Source organism: Gallus gallus, chromosome 1 (genome assembly GCF_016699485.2).
Source record: "Gallus gallus isolate bGalGal1 chromosome 1, bGalGal1.mat.broiler.GRCg7b, whole genome shotgun sequence".
In the NCBI taxonomy this organism is placed as follows: Eukaryota; Metazoa; Chordata; class Aves; order Galliformes; family Phasianidae; genus Gallus; species Gallus gallus.
The window spans coordinates 137,372,894-137,397,274 of record NC_052532.1 but is presented as its reverse complement, the minus strand read 5'-3'; the positions used below and the strand labels follow the sequence as shown (position 1 = coordinate 137,397,274).

The 24,381-nt window shown below is 39.0% G+C and overlaps 1 protein-coding gene across 7 annotated transcripts in view; it reads left to right on the top strand.

Annotated features, from left to right (window-relative positions):
- The first annotated feature begins 79 nt into the window (after positions 1-79).
- TMCO3 (transmembrane and coiled-coil domains 3) overlaps positions 80-24,381 on the top strand; it is a 31,913-nt gene continuing 7,611 nt past the window's right edge. The window contains exons 1-11 of one of the 7 annotated variants that reach the window (XR_001463996.4): positions 80-208; positions 1,933-2,475; positions 6,138-6,317; positions 9,201-9,392; positions 10,158-10,286; positions 10,940-11,032; positions 12,225-12,411; positions 13,264-13,381; positions 13,853-14,156; positions 16,551-16,711; positions 20,499-20,636. Coding sequence is in view for 6 of the 7 variants with exons in the window: in XM_040652595.2 (XP_040508529.1) it covers positions 2,029-2,475; positions 6,138-6,317; positions 9,201-9,392; positions 10,158-10,286; positions 10,940-11,032; positions 12,225-12,411; positions 13,264-13,381; positions 13,853-14,156; positions 20,499-20,649; positions 23,235-23,257 (1,824 nt within the window). In the remaining variant the exon portion in view is untranslated. Of the gene's footprint in view, positions 357-432; positions 617-1,932; positions 2,476-6,137; positions 6,318-9,200; positions 9,393-10,157; positions 10,287-10,939; positions 11,033-12,224; positions 12,412-13,263; positions 13,382-13,852; positions 14,157-16,550; positions 16,712-20,498; positions 20,650-23,234; positions 23,417-24,381 lie in introns of those variants that run through there. The other 6 variants (XM_040652628.2, XM_040652595.2, XM_015277826.4 and 3 more) reach the window with 6 other exon arrangements.

The window sequence follows — 24,381 nt, the reverse complement described above, 5'->3', positions numbered from 1 at the left end:
CCCGCGCGTCCCGGCGCGCCCGGACTACATCTCCCATGCGGCCTTGCGCTTAAAGGCGCCGCGCCGGCGCTCGGACCGTGCCGCAGGGCGAAGGGGCGGCCGCTGCGGGCCGGGCGAGGCTGTTGGCGCGGGGGACGCTGCCCTCTCGCTTCATGCTGCGGTCGCGTCCCAGCCGCTACCGGCCCCGCTCCGTCCCTTCCTGCCGCAGGTGAGTGCGGTGGGCGGGCAGCGGCCTCCTTCCCTTTTCCCTTCGTGGCCGCGTCCCCGGTACCGCGGGTTGCGGGGAGGGGGCTCGCAGCTCCCGGCCCCTCCTCGCCGCTGCCTTCCTCCACTGCGCGCCCCCGAAGCGCTCTCAGGTGGATGCGGGCGCGGGGCCTTGGGGTGCGAGGGAGGGCTGGGCCTGGGGGTTGAGTGCTACCGCCGTGCGTCTGCGGGGCGGGAAACGGACCGCCTCGGGACGGCTGCGAGGGTTCTCCTGCGTGGATGTCAGGAAGAGGTTCCGCACCAGAGGGCGGTGGGCATGGAACGGGCTGCCCAGGGCAGTGAGCACGGTCCCGAGTGCCGGAGTTCGAGGAGCATCCGGACAGAGCTCTCAGACGCAGGGTTTGGATTTGAGGTGGTGCTGTGTGGAGCCGGGAGCTGGGCTGCGTGGGCCTTGTGGGTCGTTTACCAGCTCGGGATCGTGTGTGACTCTTACCTGCTTCAGTGACCGTCTTCTAAACGTGGCGTCTGCTGTGTGGTTTTAGAACGCCACGCTTCAGGGGCTGATGCACGTTATGTTATGTGTGGCTCTGTGAAGGGGGATTGGTTTTTAAATTGGTTTTTAAATACTGTGAGCTATTTTACTGTAACGTCAGTGGTCTTGCGGGTGCTGAGAGCTGGAAATGGATTCTTCTTGAATTTTATCCTGCTTGGATATACTGAATAGTCTAAATATGGAATTATGAAAGTACTTTCTGGGAAATAATCTTATGAATGACGCTGTTATTACTTTATGTGTTCTTATATGTCTATTTTAAAATCATGAGGACCAATTAGTGTTGAAATAATGCCTCTGGACCATGCAGCCTTGAGGTCTGTGATCTAAGATGACAGAGTGCAGAAGTCCAGGAAGCTCTGCTCGTGTTTTTTCCTGGACTCCTAGAGTCGTTTGAGGTGGAAGGGATCCTTAAAGGCCATCTGGTCCAACTCCCCTGCAATGAACAGGGACACCTACAGCTGGATCAAGGTGCTCAGAGCCCCGTCCAGCCTGACCTTGAGCATCTCCAGGGACGGGGCATCCACCACCTCTCTGGGCAACCTGTGCCAGTGCCTCACCACCCTTAGTATAAAAACCTTCTTCCATATATCCAGTCTAAATCTCCCCTCTTTTAGTTTGAAGCCATTTCCGCTTGTCCTTTTTCCCTGTAGAAATGTTTCTTTCACATGCATCGTGTATAACTAAATCTCTTCCAGTTAAGATTTGTTTTGTTATGTTTCATGTCATTGAACGTGTTGATGTTTCTAAGGCTGCATAAACAAAAACTGGATATGATACAAGTTTTCAGGATAAAAACTATGAGAGGTTTACTGATGTAATGGAAGAATGTGTTCTGGTGCAGGGTTGAAGTACAACAACCAATGGCATCACGGCATGGTATTTTTAATGACTTTTCTTTAAGAAGAAGCACAAATTAATACCATGTGAGATGACTGAACATTCTGTGCAGTGTTTTTAAAACAAGATAATCTCTAGAAAACAGGCAAGGAGAAAACAAAATCATATCAGTGACCTTGGGCTGCTTCTCGGTTTTGCTAACATTGACTGAAGGAGGCCATCTGTGTTCTATAAAAGATTGCAATGTACAATGCAGTCTTTGGTTTGCTTTATAATTTGTTTATCCAGCAGCCCAATGTGACCGTGTTTGACAAATGATTGGTACTGTCTTGCAGCACGGTGCGTGTCCTGGAGATGCAGAAACCATGTAGCAGAAAGCTCTGAGCAGTTGTGGATTATCAGCTCCTCCCACCGGCAGTCAAAAGTGAAGAATGAAGGTGCCTGGATTTATTTCCCTATGGACGTTGACTTCGCTGCTTTGTGGCCAGTTAGGAAATGCTGCAGAGCACGAAGATGTAGTAAAGCACGCAATCAAGCTGCATCGTGGGAAAGGAGCTGTTATTACTCAGCGAAAGCAGTGGGTGATGGAGAGCTGCAGAAAACTATCTGGTCTCCTTCGCCAGAAGAATGTTGTTCTCAACAAGTTAAAAAATGCTATAAGAGCAGTTGAGAAAGATGCTGGGCTGTCAGATGAAGAGAAACTTTTTCAGGTGCATACCTTTGAAATTTTCCAAAAGGAACTAAACGAAAGTGAAAACTCAGTCTTTCAAGCAATCCACGGCCTTCAGAGAGCTCTACAGGGTGATTACAAAGATGTTGTAAATATGAAAGAGAGCAGTAGGCAGAGACTGGAAGCCTTGAGAGAAGCTGCAATTAAGGTTAGTTACTCTCCACCCCCTCTGTGGCTATTACTAGAATAGTAATATTTTAATTTCATTATGGTGCTTTTTCGGTCTGTTCTATACAAATAAGTGGATCTCCATGAAGTTAAAGATTTACATTTTAAGATAGTTTTTCAATGAAATTAAGTGTGTTTGTTTTCATTAGCAAAACTAGAATTCTGGAACAGATCTGAAAACTTAGTAGCAGCCAGTAGTTATTTCAAAACAAAGCTAAGCATAATCATGAGACCCACATCAAATACAAGAAAGAAGACAAGAGGTGAGTCTGCACGCAGCAGAGTTGTGCTGTATAAATGACTTGGATTATCAGAATGGAAATAAGGCAACAAATTCACTAAATACTAAATGTTTTTTCCACTTTGGATGAGAAGATCGTTCTGGCAGAGCAACTCCTTTATTTTCTGTACCCACATGGATGTTAGTAAAATGGAGGTGCGAAATATTGGTGTCTGGTTTTTTTTTGTCTTGGTGTAGTATTCCTAGCCTAAGAAGTGCAGGTTTGGAAAATAACATCTCCAAGAAAGAGATGGCTGAGGGGACTTTACTGAGAAAAGTAGGGGTGTGTAACAGAAGAGCTGAAGTACTTAGTGGAAAGTTTGGGTTCCCAGGTCAATCCAAAGCTGTGTAGGGCTTGCACAGTCTGGCACCCAATCTGGTAGTACTCAGAGCATGTACTGAAAGTCCTCTGTTGAGAGAAGATGTTGCTTAGCTGACTTGGCATTGAAATTCCTTGTTTCCTACCCTCTGCCTCTCAACCACTGAAGAAAAACGCGAGGAATTTTCTTTGCATCTTTTTTTTTCTTAAAGATGAGGCTGTTCTTTTGAAAGGGAGCAGAAGGCAAAGGGCTGTTAGGCTACGGAGGACAGAGAGGAGAACGTAGGCAGGGCAGCTGTCTGAGACACGTGCAGACCAGGTGAGGGGTGGCAGGAGACTGCTGTGTACAAGGGAGTGCAGTGACCAGTGAGAGGAAAGGCTGTTGAGTGTAGAAGTTAAGATGCAGACTGAGGAAACTGGAGCAGTCTGTGCAAACAAAAAATGAGTTGCTTGGATCCGTGTATGTTCCAGTGACTCAGTATGACTTTGATATTGGCAGCTAATGGCAGTGCCAGCTGCTGCTGCATAGAAATAGCAGACATTGCTACGTTCTTTTTCTTTTAACTTTCTGTTGGTTTTTTTTTGCTCAGAGTTATTCACATAGCAGCAGTGAAGCCATCTGTAATCTTTTGTCTCATTTACCTAACTCTTGGCAGCAGTATGATTGTAAAACAGAGAGAGATCTGTAGCAGAGCTTGAATGTTGCTTCTTCTTTTTCTTCATAAAAGGAGGCTTCTGTGTGTAGTGCTGTTTTAAAGGTGCATCCTGTAAGAGCTTAACTTTTGCAGAGGTAGGTTGTGGAGGCTTTTTTAGTCTATCAAGAGATTTACTCAATCAAGCAGTCTTTTATACCACTCCTTATGCCACTTACACGATTGTTTCAGCAGTATTTGTTGCCCTAACCTTTGATTTGCTTTATAATTTGAAATAAAGGAGGAGACAATGGACAAGCATGTGCCAAAGATGAAAATGACATACATGGAGTAATTTTTTGTGTTCAAAAGATATCCACACATCAGGTCCAATTTTGTTCCTCTATGTTTTTGTTGTCATCCTATTTTGTTGAGTTACTCATAAGATATTTTTCCAAAGAGTGGTTGAATGGAAAATACAGATGACTGTAGAGGATACAGGACTCATTCATTCACTTTATTTCTGTCAAGTTCAAGTATTTGAAAATTGTTACTATCAGAATATGTGATGCATTTCATGCTGGTTCTGCTGCTGAGAAAGACTACGACAGAGTCATTCATGGCAGGGAAATTGTTGAATCATAGAACCATAGAATGGCCTGGGTTGAAAGAGACCTCAAAGATCATCTGGTTCCAACCCCCCTGCTATGTGCAGGGTTGCCAACCAGCAGACCAGGCTGCCCAGAGCCACATCTGGCCTGGCCTTGAATGCCTGCAGGCATCCACAACCTCCTTGGGCAACCTGTTCCAGTGTGTCACCACTCTCTGTGTGAAAAACTTCCTCCTATTATCTAACCTAAACCTCCCCTGTCTCAGTTTAAAACCATTCCCCTTTGTCCTATCATTATCCAGCCTCGTAAACAGCTCTCCCCCCTCCTGTTTATATGCTCTGCCTGACTTTGCTCAAGGAACTGTGGGGAAGTTCTGGAAGAAGCAGCAATTCTTACCTACTTTCTATCTGCTGCAAATTTCTTGGGTGGCCACTACTTGTTCATTGATGAAAAAGACAAGCACTGCATGGATGCATCCTCCTCTGAATTTACATTTCTCATCTGTTATTGGATAAACAGCAGAGAGCAGTAATGCAACTTTCTTAATTAGCATTGCCTTCCTTTTGCATGTATTGCTAGGTATTCCCATCTCATGCTTGGAGTACAGAATCCTTATGTGTATTACCTTGCTTAAAACACTGTTAGGAAATACTTTGTGATCAAATGTCTCCAGTGCTAGCATGAAGTGCAGAACAGTGTTTGCATTGTGGTGTTCCTTTGCATAATGTGTAGCAAGGTGTTTGAGAAAACATTTCCTTCTCATCAACACCGTAGCAGTAGTCAGTGGGTAAAAGCAGATGCCACTTCCATCAGCAACAAATACTTTTTTTTATCATTAAAGGAACTTAGAATTAGAGCCAGATTGTTTCCACAGCTCTTCTACCTTGCTGTTTGGAGGGAGCAACCCTGCTTCTTTTTTGAGGGCAGAAACCCTTATTAACTCCGCCTTGAATTCTAAGTTGTTGATTGAGGAGGAGTCCACTTCTCATACTGGCTGGGGGTTTTACATCCTTTAAATGATGTCTGCTAACAGAGAACAATAGAGGGACAATATCTTTCCCTGAGGCTGTACAAGAGTGGCTGACTCTCACTTACCTATCGCATAAGTAAGCTGTTGCTGTTGGTCCAAACACGTTGGTAGTTACATTTTTTTCCTAACCAGAGTTATTTTGGGAACTGTAGGCCTTTCATCATTCCAGTGTAACTGTGGTAATTCCAAATGCCGATATACAGGAACCACAATTCTGTGGTTTCATCACGACCTGGAGCACTTGTCTGACTGACAAGATTATTTTTTAAAGGGCTGAACACAGTTATAGGCTGCTCTGAACGTAGTGTTGTCTTGGCATCAAGGAATTGTTTGAATGATATGCGTGTCCTTGCAGGTGCCAAGTGGAAAAAGGTCCATCTACAAATGTGCACGGAGAAGGGAACGCTTCACTTATTCCAGCAGAGGTGTTTAGGACAGTTGTAGATGCCTGTGTGGGGAAGGCAGACAAAACCAAAAGGAGAACTATGTCTGTCTGATCTCTAGCTGGATATGGTAGTTTATCACAAACAGGGGTTGAAACTTTTGTGTTCAAGCAACTGAGTCTGACCTAGGGATTACTTGTGCTCTTTACCCCCTTCCCTCAGTTAAGACTGGTACAATAAAAACAGTATTCAGACACTGATACGATGTCTATTTTCCTTCTGCAATTCTATTGGTAAGATCTTTTATGTCAAAAGAAGCACGTGTAATATCAAAGTTTTGCTGCATAAAGGCCTGGCTAGCACTTTCTGTGTTCTGGAATTCAACAGGAAGAAATGGAATATGTTGAACTCTTAGCAGCAGAAAAGCATCAGGTTGAAGCTCTTAAGAACATGCAGCATCAAAACAAAAGCCTGTCAATGCTCGATGAAATTCTTGAAGATGTCAGGAAGGCGGCTGATAGACTGGAGGAAGAAATAGAAGAGCACGCCTTTGATGACAACAAATCTGTAAGTAAGGTTTTGGACTGTCTTTTCATTCATGTGTATTTGTATTTGTGTTGATAGTTGCATTGTAGGGGTATTTGTCTTCTATCGGATAAGTATTAGAATTTTAGTCACTGCTTGGAAAAAAACCAACAGCATCTTTTGGCTCTGCATTTGTTTTCACTTCCCTTTCAAGAGAAGAAAGCAGTTAGTAGTAGAATAATTGCTTGTTAAGAATGAGCAAACAGGAATCGTTATTCTTTTTGTTGTAGATTTCTCTTCTTTGATTTGGAAGTATTCCCTATTACCACTTCCAGTGACAAGTGTATTCCATCTCACTGAGACATCTCATGGGAGTTATGACCACTCTGGGATGGTGGTAGGGACTGTGATATTTAGACTTCACAGGATATGGAGTTGCTGTGTTAAGTATAGCCTCCATCTTTATTTTTCTCTTTGTTGAGAAAGTTATAGGTGAACAAGAATCCTTGCAGTTAGTTTTCACAACCTGCATAAAGGTATATTGTTCAAGGTAAGGACTTTTGACTTTCTCTGCTTTTAGCACCATGTGTGTTGTTCTTGTTTTCTGTGTTGCACGATGGACAGTGTCCCTCAGGTAAGGCTATGTGTAGTTTGATTTGGGAGTACATCGGTTTATTCCAGTGTCCCACTGTGTTTTTATCAGAGACAGGCCCTCAGTTGGTCCTTTTTATATAATCATGGGTTGCAGTTTTATTTGGCTTCTTCGTATTGAAGATTTTTGTAGCTCATGAATTCTGCCGAGGAGGAAAAACTGTTGCTCTGTAGGAGAGAGTCAGGTGGGCTTTGTGACTGTACTCTCTTGAGGGAAAGTGAAAGTGGCTTTTTTTGTCTGCACCAGGCAGCTGCAATTGTACCTCCGGGTAATCCTACCTAGCAGGACCAACTGAGTGTAGAGAAAGGCTTGCTAGAGTGCCCTCTTCTGTTATACTGGGATATAACAGCCGATTTTAGTGATAGGAGTACTATTTCATCTGCAATAGCTGATCATTGAGGGAAAAAAAGCCATGTATTCTTCTTGCCCAGTGTCTCTTTTATTTTCTGTCTTACATCTCCAGTCATGAAATAAAGAAAAGTAATAATGAAATTCGAACTGGAGGACTATTTACATCTTTATCTTTGTAAGGACTATCTAGCATATTTTCTCTCAAGCTAAAAGACAAGTAAAAAAAAAAGCTCTAATAGAGTCATCAGCACTCTGTTAGGCATGTAAAGGCTTTTATTAAAGATATATTCAAATAGAGATGTTTAATAGATAAAAATGGAGGAAAAAAAGAAGAATATGAGCTAACCTATGTAATAGAATACAATATTTGTGCACTATTACATGGAACACCCTTTCAGGGATTGTTGTTTTAAGAAATAAAATCCTGAAAATAACTGCTTTGTCATCGTGTCCTCAAATTTGTTAGTATTTTTTCAAAGCATTCTGATCCCATGTCATCTACTCTTGTTCTCATAGCGGAGTCTATCTTCTCTAAAAGCAAAAATCCAGCACGATATCTTCACAAAATATGATTTATAAATATATTACACAGGAAAAAAAAGGTTGTTTTTCATAATTGTCTTAATCTTGCAACATTTTTCCTCTGTTCCTAATATTGTTTCTGAACTAGACTGAACTCCACTAGAGGATGAATATATTTATCCAATCACGTCACTTTTATATGGTCTTTGATATAATTTAAACTTTGATACAGAGAAGTTTGGTTAGATTCTATTTACACAGCTACCAAATATAAAGGAACATTTAACAAACTCTGTAGGAATTTAGAATTCCAGATCTTCAAAGTAGATGCTTTGATGCTGATGTATTTAATAATGTAATTTTGTTTAGTGAATGTTATCATTGACCTCATAACTTCAAATTCTCAAGGTGGTACCAGAACAGATGTTGCCTTGTTAATGTTTCAGTTTTTTAGGTAAAGTCAGTCATCTGCAGGATGGGGAGACTGCACTAAGCAGTTAAATAATTCTTATGTGAAAGTCGGTGTATTTTAAATTATGAAGTCAGCATTTAAGAGTACGCTCTAAGCTCTGTTTTTGTTTTCCTTATAGTGGCAATAAGGTTGTGGAGGAAGGGGTTGGGAGTGTAGATAACAGAAAAGCAACAGGATTGAGAACCTATTCTGTATTCTGATTAGAAACAGTTCTTCGTGAACACTGACTGTAGGGAAGCCTTTCTTCTTTGTTCTGATACTGTGAGAACAGTTTGCATGTATGTGACATGCAGCTGCTCCTGCTTTCTCTCATCAGCTGAAAGCATGAAAACCTGCTTTGGTCTCTTAGACTTGGCAACGGACACTTGGTTCTGCAATGGAAAATAGCGTGGTAAGTGGGGAGCTTAGGGAGGTGAAAGTGGAATAGACATAAAGAGGCAGGCTGTAGGCAAAAAGCGGGGAAAATACAACTTCCATAACTTCTAAAGAGAAGATGGTCACCAACCTCTCATTCTAGCACTGAAAAATGCTGATGTTTCGTTAGACACATTGTACTTCTAAGTAATTCTGCAAACTTCAGAATTTGTTTCGATTTCCTGCATTGGAATTCTTCAGCTTTGAAACCCCACCTTTATAATGTTCTTTTTTTTTTGATTAGACAACTTGGCTGAAGAGGCATAGAAAATTGGCCTGGAAAACCTCTCATCGATTAAAATGAAAAGCAAACGTAGCATTTTCAGTTATGATCATGAAATTTTGATAAAAAGGGTGAAAAGATTTATGTAAGAAGAAGCTGTAGTATTTTTAGTCAACATGAACACCTTCTGGAGCAACTTCAAGCACAGCTAACAGTCTTCCATGTTAGCGTACACTTCATAGATGCACGTCTTTGGTTTTGTTTTCCTTTTTTTCCCTCTTTTTCTTACAGGTAAGAGGTGTTAACTTTGAAGCTGTTCTAAGGGTGGAAGAAGATGAAGCCAACTCCAAAAGAAATGCTTCAAAAAGAGAAGTAGAGGATGACTTAGGTCTTAGTATGCTCATTGATTCCCAGAACAATCAGTATATCCTTACCAAGCCCAGGGATTCAACCATTCCTCGTGCTGATCATCACTTCATAAAGGTAATAATTCTAGAGATGCTCTTGTCAGTTTTTTTTTTTTAAATAAGACTTACTCCCATCAGTTTGTATACTGGTAGTGTTTTATTAGGTTGAATACAATTTCACATTTCTTTTTCCCCTGTAAAGCTACCCTAGCATTCATTATTTTCCCCTTCTCCTTGCACTCTGGCCAGTGTGTTCCTCATTTTAGCACAGTATTCATAAGACTGATGATGATACCACATGGATGCTCTCTGTTCATATTTAGCTTAACTTGTTGCTCCTTTGGGGCAGCACAGTGTGAAAGCAAGCTACTGGTTTACCTGATAAGCCACTTGCATATTGTCAGAACAGAGAGTTTATATATTCATGTACTGTGCTAAAGGAATGGAAGCTGCAAAATGCATCAATATGTTATTGTATTTGTTCTTCATGATGAATAAGTGGATTGAGTTTTTTTAAAAAAAACAAAATTGATCTATTCCACTATTTTGTTTTAATGCAAACTGTCAGTCTCTCCAGCAGCCCCAGTTAACTATATATTTCTTACAATGTATTTAAAATATTTTATAAGTTGCTTAGAATTCCCCAAAGCTACTTGTTACTAAAGGGTTAGTACTTTGAGTGCTTCATCTGCAAACAGAACCTACAGTTGTGTTCAAGTAAGTTTACTGAAGTTTTGTTTTGTTTTCTCAGGCAGTATTCTACATGTAATTTTACAGTGCCACTTACCTTTTGAGGGGTAATAGTCTTTAATTTCGCCACTAATTTGTGTATCCTTTATAGGATATTGTGACAATAGGAATGTTGTCTTTGCCATGTGGCTGGCTGTGCACAATGATAGGATTGCCAACTATGTTTGGGTATATCATCTGTGGCGTACTGTTAGGACCATCAGGATTAAATAGCATTAAGGTAAGCATGCATGTCGTTTCTTGACTGATTGCATTTATTCAACTCTTGAACAGTAATTTTAAAAAATGATATGTCCAACTTCAAATGCACATGTTTTGAGTAGTGTGCATTAACAAATTGTTTGGCCAACAGGCACAACAGAATAGATGCTAAATGTATGTATTACGTTAATATTCACATAATTGCTTAGAAAGTACTGTCTTCACAACCTCTGCTGTTTCATGGGCTCTTACTGAAATTGATTGTTGGGCTCAAAAGTAAAATGAGTGGAAGTTGTTTAATTTTTTTTTCTTAATCTCACATTAGAAAAAAAAAAAAAGACTAAGAAAATACACTTTCAAAATTCCATGTTCTAAAATTGAAAATAAAGAATAACCTTGATATAGTACGTGTCTTTTGGACTGAGAAGGTTGACCACTTATGTTAAGAAACAGGATTGTATGGTTGACGTTGGAAAGATTCAGCAATAGACTTTCAGAGACCATGAGGAAGTGGGAACTACACTGCTGAGGGAACTTGTGTTGCTACATTATTAGCAAGTGAATTACCTATGGGAACATAATGAGAAACTATTTGTTTTGTAAGTATGCTTACAATTTGCTTTATAAGTAGATTGCTATGCATATCTGATATTTATTTTATATTTTTAAAAGTCTATTGTGCAGGTGGAGACGTTAGGAGAATTTGGTGTATTCTTCACTCTATTTCTAGTTGGCCTGGAATTTTCTCCTGAAAGATTAAGAAAGGTATTTTTTGGTTATGCTTCGATATTACAAGACTTAACTGCTAATGTTTAAGTCACCCATTCTATTTCAGATTTGTACATGCTTTCTATGGTATACTATTCTGTTATTGTACAGTTTTGAAAAGACAAACATGGCATCTTTTCTTTAACTTTGTGGAAAGAATAGAATGCATTATTTATTCGGTGTCTCCAACAAACCTTGCTGTTCCTTTTCATTTTAGTAAAACAGGTTGATCACTAGAAAAATCTCAGACAATTTATGGCAATCCATCTCTGCTTTATTTTAACATACAGAAATATACAGTTGCTGTTATGAAGTGCCTGGTGATGTTTGCCAGTACTGTACTTAAAATCTGTTTGCTAAGTATTACATACTGAATTGATGGTACGTGTTGTACTGGCTAGTAATCTGATTCTACAAGTATGTTAGCACAATCAGATTACTTGCAGTGGCCATTAGGATTCAGCAAAAAGGTACAGGTTGTTTTTGATCTTAGTTAAAAAAAAACAAACAACATACTTATAAAACTAGCTAGAATGTTAATATTGGAGAATACTACTGCAAAAGATGTAAGTCTGTATGTATTTAAAGAGTTGTGTTTTGTGATTTGTTCCCAAACTGATGGTTGTGAGTTCATGAGAGTATAAAAACTTTCTTTGAATTGTGTTGAAGTCTGAGTATTCAGATTATTCTCCTTTTTCTAGTCCATCTAAAGTCAAAAAATGAAAGTCAGTAATTCAGAGGTTCTTAAATAGGTACTATGCAAACTGTTACTAGATTGCAAGCAACTTCAAAATTGTGTATGGACTAGTATGAATTGGGCTGCTGGTATTTATGATCGTTTACACCACTCTCTATCTTGTTTTTTTTCCTTAGAATCACAGTAAATAACTGGTCTCCCATTCGATTTTAATGTAATTTAGCTCATAGTGGATCTTTGACCCTTAATTTATTGGTTTACGAGCTCTGGGAAGTATACTTAATGAGCCTTCATGAAGTAACAAGCCTCTTGACATAGAATATTACCTCTGAGGTATAATATCTTTAGAGCTTTGGGATGTGTATGATGAGAGCTGGTTATGTCTGTAGTCCAGCACTTCAGCCCCTGATAGTGCAACTTTAACTGCTTATTTGCACTGAAAATCTCTGTAATGTGTCAAACTTTATAATAAGAACTTGTTTTCTTCCTGAGGTGTGGAAAATATCTTTGCAAGGACCCTGCTACATGACGGTTCTGATGATTGCCTTTGGCTTATTGTGGGGACACTTGCTCCAAATCAGACCAACACAAAGTGTCTTCATTTCCACTTGTTTGTCTTTATCAAGCACACCATTGGTGTCAAGATTTCTTGCAGGTTCTGTTCGAGGAGATAAAGAAGGTAAGTATGATTTAAATACAGACTGCAGTAGTATCTGTAATAAAATCTGTAATAAAATTTGATAAAAATGGACCTTGTGGTATTATAAGAGAAACTAGTTAAAAAATGAAACAACACCAAAGCATTGTCTGGTTTGCAAGGGGTCATCCTTCTTCAACACTGGTCAGTGTTATATGCGTTCTTGTTATGAGGTACACCCGTTACTTATGTAGCCAGTCCTCTTTGGATAAAGAATGGTGTTAAAATCAGCACACGACTTGCTTTACTAGGGCTATGGATGCCTGGTGCTTTTTAAGAGGCTACCAGATAAGGCCATTACTACCAGAATGTCATTGGGGCAGGAAGGCTAACTGAAGTAATCCTTTTCCTGCAGGAAAGGAAGACCAGCTCTGCTAGTCTTTCAAAGATAGCAGCTCTTCAAATAAGTACTTTCTAGTACCATATTGCTATCTTCTCAAAAGGCTTCTAAATGTTTCCTTTCAGCAGTTTTGCCCACCTCCTTTCTTCCCCTTAAACCTCTCTCATCCATAGGTGATGTAAGGTGTTTTTTTTTTCCTTCTCCCCAGAATACTCAGTCCAGTGCCGAAAATTCAAAGTGTTTATTTTCCATATGCTGGCTCTTGTTAAATTAGATATGCCTGTTATTCTGCAGACTGTGAGCTTCTGTGAAGGAGTTCCAGTAAATGCATAACTAGTGCTTAAGTGCAAAACAAAGTGAAGCTTTGTATGATACTTTGACCTCACCTCATTGAGAGCTATACATAGCCTTCATTTGATTAAGACACTGTAGTTTTCTGCAAGCATTAATAGATCCTGATAAATGTTTCCATGACTGCTCTGTTTGGTGTGCAGGTGATATTGACTACAGTAGTGTACTACTTGGCATGTTGGTGATGCAGGATGTGCAGCTTGGCTTATTTATAGCTGTTATGCCTACGCTTATTCAAGCAGGAGTGAGCACACATTCCAGGTAAAAAATATATATATCTTCCTTCCCCCTGGCCTTTACAATTTAGCATATAGATTGCAAATATGAATATGACGGCATTACCTTTAATGTCAGTCCACTGAAAAGTAGGACTTTGTTCTCTGCGTTCCCTTCACTGTTTGTATTTGCCATGTTGTATGAGGATATTCTTTCTGCTCTAGCTACCTTAGTCCAGTCTAACTTGTAACCTGAAATTTGTAGTTAAAAGTTTGTTACTTTGTTGCTAATTTCTTAGTTTATTACCGATTTCTTCAGACTTTATTCTCTAGAGGCGTTTTTGACAAAGGCTGTGGGATAGAATTATTGATCCTGATGGTTTACTATGAAGAGCAGTCAGCGAAAGTCTTTTTGAATCAACACAGGAGTAAACTCTGTACTGTAAAAGAGACTGATGCATTTAGCAGATCCAGTATTTGTGTTGTCTTGCTAATATGTTGAAATATCTTACTGTAGGTATCCAATTTCAGACATCTGTGGAATGAGATCTTTTCAGTCAAGGAGAACTGGTTTAGAGGCAAGAGAACAGTTGAAAGAAATGTTCTGTTTGTTCTTCTCTTCCAGCATTTTCAAGGAAATACTGAGAATACTGATACTGATTGGCCAAATTCTCTTTTCTCTGGCTGCTGTTTTTCTTATATGTCTTGTTATAAAGACTTATCTCATAGGACCGTACTATCGCAAGTTGCATACAGAAAGCAAAGGGAATAAGGAAATCCTCATTCTAGGAATCTCTGCATTCATCTTCCTAATGTTAACGGTAATCTTTTAAATTAATAAAACATTTTGATACGTGTGGTAGAGTTTACTATATCACTGTCATAAAAGCCATCACACTTGCTGTTATTGCATATCCACATAACTCTGCACTTCAATTATTTGGCCTTAAAATGTTTTAAAACAGAAATGCACAGATGATTCATTTGACACAGCACAGGTAAGTATTGACTGATACAACTTGAGTGTCAATAGATAGAACTTCTTGTAATTTCTCTTATAGATACTATAAGGAATATGATTACAATTTCAATTTTGAGGTATTTCATGCATTTGAAAATAGTTTAGGATGGGTTTTGAGATACTGATAATGGCTCGTGGTGACACTTAATAGTTCATTTTCAATGGCAAATTCTTGACATAGGTTTTATTATAAAATAGCTTTTTTTTCCTTTTTTTTTTTTCTGTGGGTAATAGTTGGAGATGAAGTTGAGAAAGTATGGAAATGCACAAAGGCTCGGATATTTTGCCAAAACTAAAATGTACAGGATTCTTATGCATGAAGTGGGTTGTACTAGAAGACAGAATAGATCTCCAGAAGTCATAATTCTCCAGGATACAGATTACATTAATTGATTTTTATATCTCTTCTGGATTTGGTTTATTTGGCTCCGGATCTTCCATCCACTGGCTTCTATCTCACATTCCAGCCCTCCAACAAACTCTTCTGTTGGAGAACAGGCTGTGACAGCCAACGATAATACTGTGGGTTTGAAACTCCTTTATCCTGCTTGTGCAGATTTTTATGTCCTCCTTGAGAACTTCTGAGAAAAATTATCAAAAATGTTCCAGAGTTTGGAGCCTTTTTTTGCTGGTCATGTTTACTCAGTTATTACAGGGCCAATAGAGAAAGAAGTTAGTGAGAACATACCTTCACAATTTGTTGGGTTTTGTTACGTGGGTTAAAAGCAGCATCCCTCTGAACAGCTATTCATATTCCAAACACAAGTGCTATTTAATGAAAAACAAAATTATTTCCTCCTTTTTACTTTCTATCAGGCAGACATAACATTTGTAGAACAGTTTAATAAAAACAAAACCCTATGTAAGTCGCAGTAAATACTGTGGTATTTCTACTGTGGTAGAAGCACTTCATCTTGCTTTGATGAAAAAAATGGTCTGCATGGATTGATCTGATTGAATTGGGTATATTGTGCCCAAATTGACATCAAACACAGAGGGAATTGGTGACTTAATGTAATCTGTGTATACAAACCTGAGGGGGAATAGGCTTGAGCATGTTGGATGCATATCACAAAAATGAAATGCTTCTTCAGCATGAAAGGTGTTTGAAAAGAAACAAATATTTTGTGTGCTTTCAAGCAAAAGCAGCTTTCCTTTTAAACTTGATAAATAATGTATTAAAAGGATCAGTACAAAAGATGCTGCATGTAACCTTGGTAAACCAGTTCAGATGCTTTATGTTCTCTGGTGCAGATACACTTATTACAGTTTGTAGTACAAGCTGTGGTTTAAGCACAAAGACTTAAAGGGAGAAAAAAAAATGAAAAGAAGAAGAAAACCTCCACCAACCATGTGGTTGTCCTATTGAAAAATTCATCAAGAAGATCTGGAAAACAGATCTAAATGGTTGTAGATGCCCTATTATTTCAGGAATAAAAGCTTGGGGGGCAATCTGATTTGAAAAGGTTGCATGAATTTGGAAACAATCAACTGAAGTTTTTGGGTGCCAGGTAGGAAAACAATTAAACTGACATAGTGCTTGCAAAGATCTTTCTCCTTCTAAAAACAAATCTAAATATTGATGAATTTGTTTAATTATCTGCACACGTGGAATTGTGCTTATTTGTGTAGTTACAAAAAAAAGCTTTTAAAAGGCAGAGTAAGAGAATGTATATTTTAGCAGCTTTAACCAAAGAAAACTCTGTCGTTCCATTTAGGTAAAGTTGAGAGATGTTTTCAAACAAAATGTTTTAGCTCTCTTTCTAACATACAAGATATTTTGCTGGCCACATCCTTCCCAATGCATGGCTGAGGAGGTAGGAATTATAGCGTGTTTGTACTTCATGCATACAAATACTTATGTGCTTCCACATTGAAGGCCATGTCTGGAGTTCACCTAAGTTTAGCTCATGTTGGGATTCACGTGTAATGCACGTTTTATGTATATATAAAAATTTCATTTATTTTACTTATTTCCCATGCTTCAAAATCTCCAATGACAAATTAAACAAGAATAGTAGTTTCTCTACCATTAAGGGCAAATTCTGTGCAACTGTATGGGAAAACAAGAAGGAGGATAGGGCAAAGAAGGTTATTGCACTGCAGTGTTAGTAAGCAGTTTCAGTGTAAGTATTATCCTGTCAATTGAGGATCTTTCTGTATGGAAATGACTTTTGAACATTCCTTTGTCTAGAGCATTTCTGATCTGCTTGGTTCACTTGGATAACATTGCAACTCATAAAATTTGAAACTGAACCTTCAATATGTCTCTTCTTGTAAACCAACTTAGAATGGGAGATACAACACATCTCAAATATGAGGTATCTTACCAAATTTTGGAGACACCCCAAAGATGTAAGTGAAGTTTTCCCCCCTTTTTTTCCTCAACTAGTTGGGCACATTGGAGGGCTCAGAGAATGTCAGGTGCCAATTGTATACAAGTCTAGCTGAATTTTGCTACGCAGTTATGCATCTTTAAATCATAGAGCTTATCATCAGTAACAAAAGTTCAGTAGATAATTATTAAATTTTCAGCTTCTTTTCAAGCTTTGTTTTATGCTGGTACTGCTTGTTTTTTTGAAAGTGAAGCCTGCTTCTGGTCTTAAATATAGCCATAGAGGATAGATGGCCAAAGTGGTCATTTATGTCAAGACATGAACTGTACTACAGTGACCTGAAGAACATGTCATGTGTCAGCCAGAGTGTTGATTAGGGTAAAAAGTGGCTTTTAGTTTGACTGCATCATGGTAGATCTGCGGTGAGAACAGCAAGGGAAGGGGAATTGCCAACTGTCTTTACATCTCAAAAAGTTGAAAATATAGCTGTGTTAGTGCAGTACTTCATAGAAGAAAATGTGCATACTTTTTCCTTCAATCTATTAGGAATGTAATTCCTTGTTTGCTGGAGTACTTCCCAAGGGCTCATAACCTGCTTTTGAACTCTTTCCTGTCAAGTAAGGGGAGAAGATTAAGAAAGAACTGTAATCTTATATTCAAATCAATTATTTCATAAAATCATCTGAGATGGAGTTTTAAAAGGCTCACAAAAAAGTTATTTCAGTTCTCATTAAGGCTTTGCTTCATAAAGTGCAAACTTAGTATTCATCTCTTCATCTTGGACACATTTAAGTTATGAACACCCCAAATATTAATACATGCATTTCCCTGAGGGGTTTCTTTAGTTTTACTAACTTACCCTATTCATCATACTTCTATGATGATTGAGGAGTAAGATATGCAATACTAGAGAATGTAGGCAAAACAACTGCTGAACAAATGGCTGAAATTCAACTGGAACGTGGCATAGCAGTAATGTTTATTTCTTTCTTTATTGCTGTGGTAGAACATTTGAACATAAAAATCCTATATTCCCGTGAGAGCAAAGCAATCCTCTCTGAGTTTAGGAGTAAAATGGGACCTTTGAAAACAAATGAAAGCTAAATTATACAGAGGTAGAAAGATGCAAATTAACAAAAGTTTTCATTTAATTTTGAGTGGAAAAGCTTCCTGTAATGTAGGAGTTGGGAAGAGGATAGAACACATCCTGGGGAATAGTAATCGATAGAGCCCTGTTCAAGAAAGCAGAACATTAAAAGTGGTGCAGACAGAGAGGGAATACTAAATGCAAAATATTTCTCAAGTTTTGGTTATATATGAAATTTTGTCAAAACTGCCACTGCGCCAGTAAAACACTCTTCGTTGTATGTCTGTGTGCATTATTTAAAATAAACCCTGACACTACAGATTTAGCTGAGGAAACATATCCAATTACCGATAATGTTATTGGACAACCAGTAACTAGGATGGGCATAGAAAAAGTAGTCTTGGTATAAATCTAGTTGTACATCTGAAGAACTGACTGAAGGAAGTCAGGTGTAGTTAGGAAAATATCCTCATTTTGCTTTTCTTGTTCTCATTTGTTTATTTTTTCTTGCCTTCTCATCTATGTTTTTTTCATGTGTATTTCTTGCATAGATAAAGTAGACCTGAGGTTGTGTACTACCTAGAAGGGATAGCATAATTGCATTTTTACCTACTAGGTCCTTGAATTCATACTTGGCTTTATTTAGAGTAAAGAAATAGTTTTTGGGTATTGTGCTGTGGGAGCAAACCCAGATAGACATAGTTTGCTCTAGTTGTGCCCGATGCCTTCTAAACAAGCGTTTGGTATCATAGAATCATAGAACGGCCTGGGTTGAAAAAGGACCACAATGATCATCGAGTTTCAACCCCCCTGCTATGTGCAGGGTCGCCAACCACCAGACCAGGCTGCCCAGAGCCACATCCAGCCTGGCCTTGAGTGCTTGCATGGATGGGGCATCCACAGCCTCCTTGGGCAACCTGTTCCAGTGCGTCACCACCCTCTGTGAAAAACTTCCTCCTAATATCCAACCTAAACCTCCCCTGTCTCAGTTTAAAACCATTCCCCCTTGTCCTATCACTATCCACCCTCGTAAACAGCTCTTCCCCCTCCTGTTTATACACTCCCTTCAAGTATTGGAAGGCCGCAATGAAGTCTCCCCAGAGCCTTCTCTTCTCCAAGCCATTTCCCACTTAAAATGTTCCTTGCTTGAGTAGTGATTCTTATAACAGCATAGCACTGTGCAATTCCAGTACAAGAGGTAGTAAATCCCTTCTTAAATGGTAATCTAACCGCATGCAAGTGAATACTTAAAATATTAGATAAAATGTTTTCAACAAATGTGTGTGAGTTTGTGTCTGAGAAGTAGAAATAATGCCATGTTTACTTGAAGAAGCTATACTGGATCTATCATAAATTATGACTTTCAAAAAAATGCTTCATATCTATCTATCTATATATTTGTTATTTTAATTAATTTAATACATTTTTTCTTCCCCCTTACAATTTCAAGTTGTTGTGAAAAGCGCTGTGCATCTCTGAGACTGTACTGAAAAATTCCTTTTGTTTTAAGGTACAAATGTATCAAAAGTGGCATATTTTACATAGTAGCTGGAATGGGTTATTTTATTGCTTTTTGAGCAGTCAGCAGCCATTTGCATTGACAAAAGCAATTTGTTTTCTTAAATACCTTGCAATAAGTTAAAAACTAACAGCACAAATGGCATTATGTGATGAGCATTCAGACACTGGCGCTGAAATACACAGAAGACTGGATTTTATTTTCAGTGGCATTTTATGTATTTCTTGTTTATCATTGTCTTTTGTTCTCCTCCGTTAATTTCCAGGCACTTGAGCGTTAGCTTTGTGCCTTGGTGTAACACCATTTGACATATGATCAATGTTGTCCGTAAACGTACGTGTTGTGTCGTTGCTTAATTTAAATTATTATGGAAATAAGTCTGCAGTTTAAATATTCTATTAATATTAATAGAATTGTCCTTTCTAAGTGAGGTGACTGTCCTCAGCAGCATGGCTTTAAAGTAATTTATTCCCATGAAAAGTGCTGCTTGCTTTCTTAAAGTTACAGGCATTGCCTTAAGCAGTTTCTTTGGTTTTTGGTTCAGCCTCTTTGCATGTTTAATCTCTCCCTTGAAGTGCCGTGTTCAAACAATAATAAGAAAAGAAAAAACAACAAAGAAGAGCAGTCTGAGTTCTTTCAAATAGGTGCTTCATTCCAGCAGCTGACTTCACATGCTTAAATTCTTCGCTATTCAGTACAACACACAAGCACATTCAGGTCCAATTTACAGTAATAAAATGTCTATTTTATGTATTGAGACTGTTCTCCCAAACTCTAAGCTTTTATTTTTTTCCCCTTTGTTTGACAGTTGGAAATTATGCAGTTCTTACGGCTTATTTTTACAGCCTCAGTGTATTGTGCAATGCTGACTCTGAAGCTGTTAGTCTCTCTGTAGTCTTTGAAATCAGATGCCATCCGTAAGAGTGGCATAAACCATTATGATCTAGATTTAAAAAAATCTGCTTTCTTGTGGGGAAGGAGGTAACACCACGGAGGGAAACTGCTTTTGTGAGACTTTTGGATAAATACAGTGCTGCAGAAAACAGAAATAAATCAGCAAAATTCTGTTTGTTGTTGAATTTGCATATGTATTTACTATATTCAGTGCAGCGTATAGTTTTGTAATTTCACAGTGAAATGGTATATATGGTCACTCTGGGCATGAGAACAGTAACAGATTTTCTTGTTATTCCTCGACAGATCACAGAACTGTTGGATGTTTCAATGGAGCTGGGATGCTTCTTAGCTGGAGCTCTGATCTCTTCTCAGGGTCACATGGTTACTGAGGAGATTATGGCCTGTATTGAACCAATACGTGACTTTCTTGCCATCATTTTCTTCACATCCATAGGTAATGTCTAACAAAGCTTACTAAAAATAGTGCTGCCCTACAAATGCAGGGGAAGGAAAAGAGAATTGATGTCTACAAACTGGAGGGAGGAGGTGGATTTTATTTCTGTGTACACTGAAACGTTAAACGATGGCACGATTGGTTTGGCTTCGCTCATATTTTAATTGCAGTATTAATTTTCATAAGGAATTTCCATGTTGTACTGTCAGTTTTTGTTCTAATATAACTTTTTTGCTGCTGATTCTGAATTTGTCTGAACTATTTAAAAAGCTAACTAAAATTTTAAGGGAAAAAGTTAATTTTTTAAATGTTTTACCAAAAGTTTATTACCATTTTGAGTCAGCGAACAGAGTAGATTTCAGGTCCGTATGGCTTGCTTTTCTATATAAGCAGAATATGGCAATGGAAGTAGATCCTTTTTCTAGCATCTTGTTTAGTTCGGAAAATGTAATCTGCGTATTCTCAGCACGGGAAAATTGGGCAAGACTGCCTGCTGACTGAAATGCAATAGTGATGCCTAGGACCAGAGAAGTAATTCATCATGCTTGTTATCCAGAGCATGTTAATTCTGAGAATACTCATATGATCAATTGCTATCTTCATTTTATACTGCTAGATTCTGTGCGTGTTAGTATGCCTTCTCTGACAGAAACTGAAACACATTTCTAAAGTGCTTCAGTATACTGAATGAGGAGACATGCTGAGTGAAAGCACTTGCTTCTCCCTCTGGACTGTATAGGCGATGCATATCCTATCTGGGGGGCTTTGCAATGTCTAGTATAAGGGGTTTCACAAATCCAATTTCCTTTAACCTGTACTCACTCAGAAATTCTTGTATTCTTTTTCTTCTTTTTGGTCTTACTGTCTTCTTATTTCCACATGTCTATTCAAATAATAGCGAAGCCCAACATTCATCAGAATTTGTTTGCCTTACCTCATATGTGTACCTGTTTTATGCCTGCAGTACCATAACGGAAACCAAAAGTGTTTCTTGGCAGTTTTCAAGATAAAAATAAAAGGAAGACGTTATGCTCTCCAATCTCAATCTGTTTTCCCCAGCCCATGATAATAATTTGTGCTGATCGCTCAGATAAGAATGTTTATTTGAAGGTCTCATTCACCACTTCATAACAAAAAATTATGGTAAAACTTTTGGGCCTATACAATAGCCAAGGTTAGATGAGGAATTGCAAAATGTCCACAGATAAGTTATTTCTGTCTTTTGGTAAAGAACATGATGAGGCTGAAGGTGTTATCAGGGTTAAAAGCATGGGACATCATCATAAGCCAGAAGTTAATTTTGCAAGAGATTGAACTAAAATGCTGTCCTTTGTAAGTTATGACTACCAATAAGACTGATACACGGGACAAGAAAATGGAAACACTGATTTGAGAGAAGACTGAAATTATTTTTGAAATCATGTTATAGAATTCAAAAAGTACCTTTGACTGCTGCTAACGGAATTGTAAGAAGGGAGAGAAAAGAAAATTGCCTGACAAGCTCGTGTGGTTTTACAGAAAATGGGTGCTAACCCCGCCTCACAAGAGTTAGCTAAAAGTCAGAAAGATGAGCTACGTATGTGCATCTGGCAGAATGTGATGCTTGCTTGTGCAAAAGCTTCTCCCTCCAAACTTTTTGTCTCCTCCCATTATTATTTTCAGTTGCTTTCAAAGCATGTGATTAACAGGAAGCCCTGTCAGTGGCAAGGGAGTTGTTTTTAAAAAGGAGTAATGTTGTAAAGAAACCTGAGTTGGGCGAAAAGTATTCCTTATATTTTAAGAAGAAATCTAGTAAGATAAGGCTCTTTATATATGTATACATGCTAATAATATGCATCTATATGTATTTGTAGTTGTGTTAAATGGTATTTTTTAAGGACTATAGGGAACCATTTTTTTTTCCCCCATTCCCCAAGAGAAGGCTTGCTGCTATGCACAGCAAGCCCCGTTATGAACAGTAGAGATACCTGAGATCCTGAAGTGGAACAGTCCACTACTGTAGCAGTGGAATAAGAGAGGGGTAATGAAGAAGTGACTTAATTCAAGAGTGACTGTAAATGCATCATTTGGAAAAGTCTCTATTTTGCTTGTCTCTTTCTGTGTTCTCATTCTGGTGCTTGAAAGCTGAGCTGTGTAGTATTTGTTCATGTACAACTTGTAACAGTCGTCCTGCCCTTAACTTGACCTGTGTAATGCTACTGCTTTCAAATGTATGCATGGATGAGTTTGTGGGCATAATACATTTTTGCAGTTAGGCATTAATGTCTGTACTTTGAGTAACTCTCCATCTGTACCTTCATTTAGGCTTTTGCGTGTTGCTTCAAGTCTTCTGGCTCTCTTCAAGTTATCTGTTGAGGTTAGAAAGTCCCTGTTACTCTCTGTCCTCGCTAATATTTTTGAGCTGAACCAGTCTCTTCTTAGAGCCACACTTTGAGAAAGAACTTCCTGCCTTCCTACTACTCAGATCCTTTCCTATCCACCTCTGCCTCGTTTCATTTCTCTTTGGTTTTCTTTTTAGGCAGACTGAAGGAGTCTTTGCATACACTGCTTGTTTTTTAAGGCTTCAATATGCTGTTTTTTCTCAGACTACAAGAGGTGTGAAATTTGAAATTGAGCATCAGAGCCCTCTCTGCCACTGCTGAGGAGGCATAATACTTCCACTGAGTGACTAAATTGTGAGTCCACAGTGTGCTGTACAGATGTACTCTCTTCCATGGATACATGGATCCCTTCTGAGTAAATCTTGCAGTCAGCGTTGTGCCTGAAATGCTGAAAACCTGTAACAGTGTGGTCTTTTTCTTCTGAAGAGAGATGATGCTGACATTTCTAGCACTACCGCTGTCCAAAACAAACACACACATGCCATGTTTCTCTGAGCCTCTAACACTTCTGTTGAATTTGAAAGCGTTCAAAGGAAGATTCCAATACTGGAGTTCATTGGGTGACATGATTACCTTCTCCTCATCCATCCAGCTCTACTGCTTTATTATCCTGCATGGAACAGAGTGAAATCTGGAAGCTTCAAACTCACAGAACTGACATTAGAATAGAGAGCTTTTCCCTTTCTTGCAAAAAAAATTGAGGTTAATATTGTTTTTTTAACAATATTTTTTAACAAATTAGTCAGGGTTCATAAGTTCATCAAGTGTCTTAAAAAATCATAGAATCATAGAATTGCTCAGGTTGGAAAAGACCTTAAAGATCATCAAGTCCAACCATAACCTAACCATACTACCCTAACTCTAACAACCCTCTGCTAAATCATGTCCCCGAGCACCACATCCAAACGGTTTTTAAACACATCCAGGGATGGTGACTCAACCACCTCCCCGGGGAGCCTATTCCAGTGCTTAACAACCCTTTCTGTAAAAAAGCGTTTCCTGATATCCAACCTAAACCTCCCCTGGTGCAACTTGAGGACCTTTGTCCTTTTGTCCTGTCGGCAGTGAGAAGAGACCAGCCCCCGTCTCCCCTCAGCCTCCTTTTCCCCAGACTAAACAGTCCCAGTTCCTTCAGTCTCTCCTCGTAGGGCATGTTCTCCAAGCCCTTCACAAGCCTTGCTGCCCTTCTTTGGACCTGCTCCAACACCTCAGTGTCCTTTCTGTACTGAGGTGCCCAAAACTGAATACAGTACTCAAGATGAGGCTTCACCTGTGCCAAGTACACGGGCAGGATTACTCCCCTAGTCCTGCTCACCACACCATTCCTGATACAAGCCAGGATGCCATTGGC